Raw genomic sequence first — 7,285 nt, 5'->3', positions numbered from 1 at the left:
GGAATGAGGGGAAAGGGAGGGGGTAGAGCCTGCAGAAAGATGAGTATCATGGCTGCTGGCTGCAGTACCATGAAGGAAATGGGATGAACGACCATTTTCAGTGTCAAAGCAGGACAGGTGAGGACAGGTCAGGGCCAAGCTGCCAGGATACAGCTTGCCTTCATCTCTCTGATGGGCTGGAAAGGCAAAGAGAGACTTTAACCAAATTCTCTGCACTGCAGGACTCTGCTCCTGGCTGCCACCACGCCTTCGTGTAGTTTTGGGTTCCCTCACACAGGAACTGTCACCACACTTATCCCCCTGGGGCACCGAGCTTACACACTGCAATATCTTTACTAAATCCATCATTTTTAGGAACCACTCCCTACCAGAGTGATTTGCACACAGCCTGTGGTTTAAAGAAGGTTTAACCAGCTGGAGCTTGGCCCCAGTAAGACAGGGATGACATTAGGTTGGAGGAAGCAAGCAGAAGGCAACAGCATCCCTGGCCTAGTGATCTAAAGATCAACTTATTTTATATGTCCAAGTGAAAATAAGACAGTCCCAAAAGCAGAAGGCAGGCATGTTGTACGTGAAGGGGGTAGAGGGATCCAGCTACCACAGGATAAAGAATTCAAATATGGCAGAGCTGACTTCTTACAACCAACAGGAAAACCAAGAAATAAGGTTTTTGAGATGTCCTTCTCAAAGGAAGTAGCAAAATACGTCCTGTGTTTTTGCCCTAATTCTTGACTGCTTATGGTTATTGGCTTTGACATTCTGGTGCAAGTTGCTGCACTGTCAGGTAGAAAATAATTCAGCAGCAAATCGCTGATGACGTTCACAGAACGTGTTGGGCTGGGGAGAAAGTGGAGCTATGCAGGGGTTCAAGTGCTTCACTCGACACATTCAAGATTTGCTGCAATGTACATGACTTGACCCAGCTTTCTTCTTTATTGGGTGAAATGTTTGGGGCTCATAGCTGGTTAAATTTTAGCATGGCAGATCACACTGAGTTTCCCATGTCAGATTAACGCTGGTGGAGCTGGCTGCTGCTGTTAGAGGGTAGCACAGGGTGATGCTGCATGGAAGAAGTGCAAGCTCCATAGATTGTTCTTGAGCTCTAAGAAAAGCTGCTCTTAAAAGCACTGTTTTTGTTATCACCCAGATTCTCCTTGCAGTTAGGAGAGATTTCAGTATGAATGGGGTGGATGTGTGAAGCAGCAACCCCTCGCTTGCCACGCTGGGTGTGAGGGTCTTGCACTGTAGCTGAAAGTTACAGGATGGAGCAGAGGATGGATGATAGGACAGATATTGAAAAAGTTCTCACTTGTATTTCAGGCTGCCAAGTCTACATCAGATGGTATCCTAAGACTAGACCTGGATATAGTAGACAATGGACCTCCAAACTTGGATTCCACTATCAGCGAAAGCGGCGATGTGCCACCTCAGAAAGAAACTCCAAAGCCACCTATGCCACCTACAAAACCCACTGGCACAAAAGAAAACCAAGATGCAGAGAACAATGTTCCTGACCAGGAACATAAAAAACCTCTGTCTCCTCCACTGCCTCCAGATCAGAAGCTTAAGGAAGGCATAGCATCAAAAGACAATGTAAATGCCATGGAAGGGGACTCTGTAAACCCTGAGGAGAATGTGGAAGGATCCCAAGCACCAAGTGAGGAGAACAGAGAGAATCTTGAGGTCAACAACACAGGCATAGCAAAAGCTCCAATTCCTCTTCCTAGGAGCATGCCAGACAAGCTGAAAGTAGCTTGGGACCAGCCAGTCCCTGAGCCTAAAAACACAGAAGACTTGAAAACATCAGAAGATAGTAGCAAAGACAACTTTGTTGAGATTGCCACTGCAAATGATGCAAAGCCTCCTGTTCCTCCTAAGGTTCTGTCAGAAAAACTGCTAGCCACAATGAACTCCAGCCATGGCGACCTGGAATCTGGAGGCTTGGAGGACCTAGAGTCTGGTGGCTCCAAGCCCCCGGTGAACGGGGTCACAGCCAGCGAGGTCGCAGAGTCCACATCCCCAACGGCTGAAGCTGAAGAAGGAAATGGGAGAACCCCTGTCGAGAAGGAACAGCAAACTTCAGCAGAAGAGACAGAGACTTCCTTAGCTACAGAAACAAGCCATGAGAGTGTAACAGCAAATGCTGAGGAGAAAACTTCTGGACAAAGCACTTCAGTTCTCAAACTTCGCAGTTCTTCTCTTGGAGACTTGCTGTCCGATTCCGAAAATACACAGAAAGCACTTCTCAGGCAAGGATTCCCCAAGGACTCCCATCACTGCTTAGCTAAAATGGAGGAGAAAGTTGCTAATGAAAGGGAAAAGGCAGAGAAACTGCTGCAGAAGGTTTTACGTGAAGGGCTGGAACAGGCCCAGGAGGGGAACGGACCCCCAGTGATGGCAGAGACCTTGCTCAATGAGGCAGTAGAACAACTTCGGCAAGCTACACAAGTTTTGCAAGAAATTAAAGGTCTTGAAGAACTGAAAAAAGAAGCGACACAGAAACAGAAAGAAAAGCAAAAGGATCTAGTGACTCTTTATAGGAGAAGTGCTCCCTGACGTCCTCTTCAAAGAGACTTCTTTCTCTAAATCAAAACTAAAGATTTGCCATTTATGATTTGTACCATTGCTAGGCCAGTGCTGAGAAGGTGGTGTCTGGCTGTGCACACACCGTGTTTCTGGGACAGAACTGAGCTCTTGGTTACAGCATCTTTCTCTCTTTCTTCCTGTTGTACATAGCAGCCTGGTTCTAATCCTCTTAGCACAGCAGAAGGTTACAGGACATTGAACGGTTTCAAAAATGTGAATGCTCTCTAAGGACTCTGTCCAAAGTCCTTTCAGTGGATCAGGCCTTAAAATTTACTGGCAATCAAAGCAAGCCAGATTTCTGAAAGGAGCAGAATGGCTATGCTAGCAAAAGCCCCTGTCTGTCTGTATTTACAGACAAGCAGAGACCAGATTACACTGGTACCCATCTGGTTTTCCCAGTTAAATCATTTAAGGACAAACGTAGTCAGTGTTTGATCACTTGCTGGCAAAGTTTCCCAGACCACCTGGCCCAGTGACATCTAGGAATGTAAGGATAAATGGTTTAACCTTCTCCAAAGATACTCATAAAACCACATCCACAGTTAAAAAGTGACCTCACACAGAGGCAAACAGAACTGGCCAACTCCTGACTGCGAGTAGTGTGCTCAGATCTGGAGCAGCTGTAGGAAGGGACTCCTCTGAGTCTGGCTCTGCAGAGCTTTAGATGTGCTAAGCACTATGGAAGTGCATCGTTGCCAGGCAAGTTTAATTGTTCCTGTTTCATTAATAGGAAGATTGAGGCAAAGAGCAGGTTACACTTGGCCTTTGAAGGGCTGTTTTCTAGCAGCACACCATGTTGATTATCAAGGACCACACCTATCTGGTAACTGAATCCCCTCATCATTGTTGGGAACAATTATCCAGGCGTTTGGAGAACTTGTGTCCAGGAGATGCCAGAAGCTTCCTAGGAGAGCTGCCATTAAGAAGCCTTAGGGATGTGTGTTCCTTAGCTGCAGGCTTGCTCTGTGTCATCTTGGGATGCTAACTGACAGGAGCACACACACACCAGGCAGCAGGTCTGGATGAGGTCCCTCTTCCTAGTTAACACATCTCTGCCTGCTGTGTCCTGGCTAGCCTGAGAGCCAGGGTCTGGCACAGACATCTGCAAGTGGAGTACGTGGAGGGAAAGGCATTTTGCACCCACAGCTCTGGGGCCAGTCCCAGCAGCTTAAGAATATTAAAAATAAAAGTGCATTGCTAGGGAAGGGTCTGAGGAAAGCATTGCAGAAAGCTCCAGCACCATTCCCACGGCTTCACTGCCCACCTGCTGGAAGCACCCACGCTTCCCATGGTCTTCAGGGATTACTGCTGTGATAAAATCACATCTCTGCACTGCTGCTGTGCAGCCCTGTACCTGAACTCTCTGTAGGTGCTCAGAGGAGAATGGTATGACAGCCCAAAGGGCTTCTCCTTTACTTGAACCAGACTCTGGAAGCATGGAAAAGGATGATCTTCCCATTCTGGTTTGAAGGAGTAACAAGCCACCTAAGCTCTTTTGTCTCGTTTGCCAGCACTGCCCTCTTAGCTCACCCATTTCTTTGTCTTCTGGTCTTTCTTTTATAATTTCCCAGGTTCCACAAGGCTGCAGTGGGCTTCAAAACCTTCCCACAGCAGCAGCCCAGTAAAGCTTCATCTGAGGCTCTTCTTAGACTAGGCAGTGGACACTTCAGGTGTGAGCACAGAAATGTTGGCTTTGGGCTTCCAAATATCTTATTTTTCACCAGACTAGAACTGATGCTTATGCCTCTTTTAATTAAAGCAGCCTTGCTTTCAGTGGTCTGTCCCCCTCTCAAGGAAGCCACAGACATCATGTGGGAATTCATTTGTTATTGTCTCATGTGGCAAGTTCTACACAGTCAAACACTCAGGGCTCAGGTGCCAAAAAGCTTTGCTTTGAGATAAAAGGATTCCTATGTCCTAAGCCCACTGCCAGGCAGACAGCCTGGAACAAACTTTGGGTTCTGTGTCATTTGCTGCTGGAGATTCAGTGTGACCCGTGGGTCTTACTTGCCTTTCCAGATTTTAGGACAAGGGCTAACAACACAAAATATTCAGTGCCTATCATCTGCTATCTAGGTGTATTTCTCTGCATGTGCACTTTTGTTTACTGAACACTGTGTGGTATGAATGTGAGCTGTCAGAACCTGGCGTGCACTGGAAGTCCAGGGACATCAGCCCCAGAGAGCAGGCAAGATAAACTTCCATCCCAAGAGATCAGTTAGATGGGGGAAAAAACAGTTCACACCAAGAATATGCACAAACCAGGGTAGACTCTGGGTACAGGTCCATATCCCAAAACTGAAGCCTGCCCAGCATGGGGAAATCAAAGCCTGGAACTGAAAACCCAGGAGAATGGGAAGAGCTTTTGGGAGAGATCAGTCCCTTAGTTTATATACCAATGCTTTTGCTCTTGCAGGTGTTTTCTTGGGGCAGTGTGTTCTGTGGGTACCCGTCTGGCAAAGTGCTGATGAAAATACCCAGACATCCCTACCTGTTACAGCCAAACCTTACATTTACTGTATATTTTTATATTATACTGAATATTCTAATGAATAAATGCCTGACATTTTACCCAATACGTATCGGTAGGAATCTTAACAGACAAAACCCTGTTTAAAGGTCCCTTCCCTCCCAAATCTGTTAAGAAATGGGCAATTTAAGTCATTTTACATGCTACAGCTAATTACTGTATTTGCTGTACTAACAGAACTTACTAGATTTGTACTATGTCTTGTAAATAGGTATAATTTAAGTGGGATTTCCATAGCACCCAGTAATTCTACTGCTGAAAACGCTATGTTAGAAACATTTTGGTTTTCACTCTTTTTTGTAATAGGGCTAGCAGTTCATCCTAACATGCCTAGCCCAGCCACTAGCCTGATTCACCTGGCCTTGGCAAGAAATGATGCATCATGTTCCTTCCACAGTCTTCCCACTTGTTCTTCTCATTCTGGTCATGAGCCAGACCCTGCCTAGGGCTGGAAACTGCCTTCTGGGGGGTTTTTACATGCTCCTCTGAAAATGGCAGTGCTGGCCAGAGTCAGAGACAGGATCCTGGTCTCTTCTGACCTCATACAGCAACTCCCATCTTCAGTGTACATCCTGCCACCATGCACTTTTTTTCAAAAAATCTCCCTTTAAAGTTACATTTAAACTTACATCTGATTTCTGGCTGCACTAAGGCTGGTGTTTTTTGGCCTGAAAACCCTCTGGGCATGGAGTGCTGGGGCGTGAGTCTGTGTTTTGGGCTGTGCCACCATCAGGGTACATGCCTGTGACAGGAAGGAAGTTGAGTTTGCAAGCAAGCAAATGTGGATGACTATCTGAAAAGCAGCTGCTGCAGCCCGTGGAAAGGCAGCACTTTGTCTCCTGCTTGTAAAGAGCTTTGAGATTTGGCAATAAAGCCCCCTTTTAAATATCAGCTGTTTAAGAGCCATTTGTCCTAAAGAGGAGTAAAGAGGCACCAGGACCAGTACGTTGAGGCTTTGCTCTGGAAAGGGCACGTTGCACAGGCTGTGGTCAGGCTGGGGTGAGCTAAATGCTGGGCTAACCACAAACCCAGAGGAGGGAAAGCACTGGGGGCTGCAGCTGGCACGGAGCTGGAGCTGTGCAGCTCCTCAGTCAGCCCTGCCTGCCAGCTTGGCTGCCCTGGCCAGGATCTGCTCCTGCTCCTGGAGAGCAGCAGGAAGCATCCTCACTGCTGGAGAGCTCACCAAGTGCAGAATCCAGCAGTGCCGTTTGGGCTGCCCTTAACATCTTCCTGTGGACTCTCTGGTGTCTGCAAAATGTTGAGCTCATTCAGCAGTTGTCCCCTTGGTGGTGAGCAACACCAGAGCCCTGTTCCTCTGCCCAGATGCCAATAAGCTACAGGAAGACAAGAAGCTGATGCCATAGTTACTGCTTCCCTTCTGCAAAAACTGGGTAGAAACCAGTCAGTAGGTTCAAAAGTTACAAGGATCAGGGCAAAGAGTGCAAGTATACAAGGCATCCTATTGCACAAGCTTGGCTTCATTTGAGGAAAAAAAAAAAGGACTTAGGAAACCCTCTGACTCCTTGCTGTGAAGGGGCCTGTTCCTCAAAGCAATCTCCAAGACACAGGGTTGATATCTACAGATACAGAGTAGAGAAAGTTACTCTCTTCCTCTCACACTAAGAAAACAGACAGCACATCATGCTTTGGCATCAAATTGATGTTGGGCAGGAAGGGAATTATCTAGGACTATGTGAAATATGATTTAAAACAAGGCAAAAGAAAACATATGTAGTATTGGCATACGAAACATTTGGCTGACTGCTTTGAATTCAATGGATATTCATGGGCTACTGATTCAAGGAGACTGGGTTATCCTGCAATCTGAAATAGAAAATTCAGGTCCCAGGTTCCATCCAGTGATCCCACAGAGCTCAACAATTTGCAACTGCAAAAGAGCAGAAAGAGCTCTTCCAGTCTCAGAGTGCCAAAAGATTTACTACAGCATTGGCCAGTCTACTCTGACGATTAATTATTTTTGCTATTAAAAAAGATGTGTTTTATCTTAAATATGAGTCACCAACAGTGAAGCTCTCCAAGATTTCTTCTTTCCAGCTTAAGAGTTAGAAAATTTGTAGGCACAGAAGATATCCACTGTGTTTGGAAAATGGAGATCCCCATTTTGTTATGCTATGTGAGTTTGCATAATTTAGGAAGCCAGTTCTTGAT

At 46.3% G+C, this 7,285-nt stretch overlaps 1 protein-coding gene across 1 annotated transcript in view; it reads left to right on the top strand.

The window, feature by feature from the left end:
* Nucleotides 1-2,556, top strand: part of PLEKHO2 (pleckstrin homology domain containing, family O member 2) — a gene marked incomplete at its 5' end in the record, with an annotated part of 19,822 nt that extends 17,266 nt beyond the window's left edge. Inside the window, one exon of the mRNA XM_008940466.1 lies at nucleotides 1,321-2,556. Coding sequence (XP_008938714.1) covers nucleotides 1,321-2,556 — 1,236 coding nt within the window. The remainder of the gene's footprint in view (nucleotides 1-1,320) is intronic.
* Between the last annotated feature and the right edge of the window lie 4,729 nt (nucleotides 2,557-7,285).

Source organism: Merops nubicus, unplaced genomic scaffold (genome assembly GCF_000691845.1).
Source record: "Merops nubicus isolate BGI_N331 unplaced genomic scaffold, ASM69184v1 scaffold13415, whole genome shotgun sequence".
NCBI lineage: Eukaryota > Metazoa > Chordata > Aves > Coraciiformes > Meropidae > Merops > Merops nubicus.
This window is presented reverse-complemented; position numbering and strand designations above follow the sequence as displayed.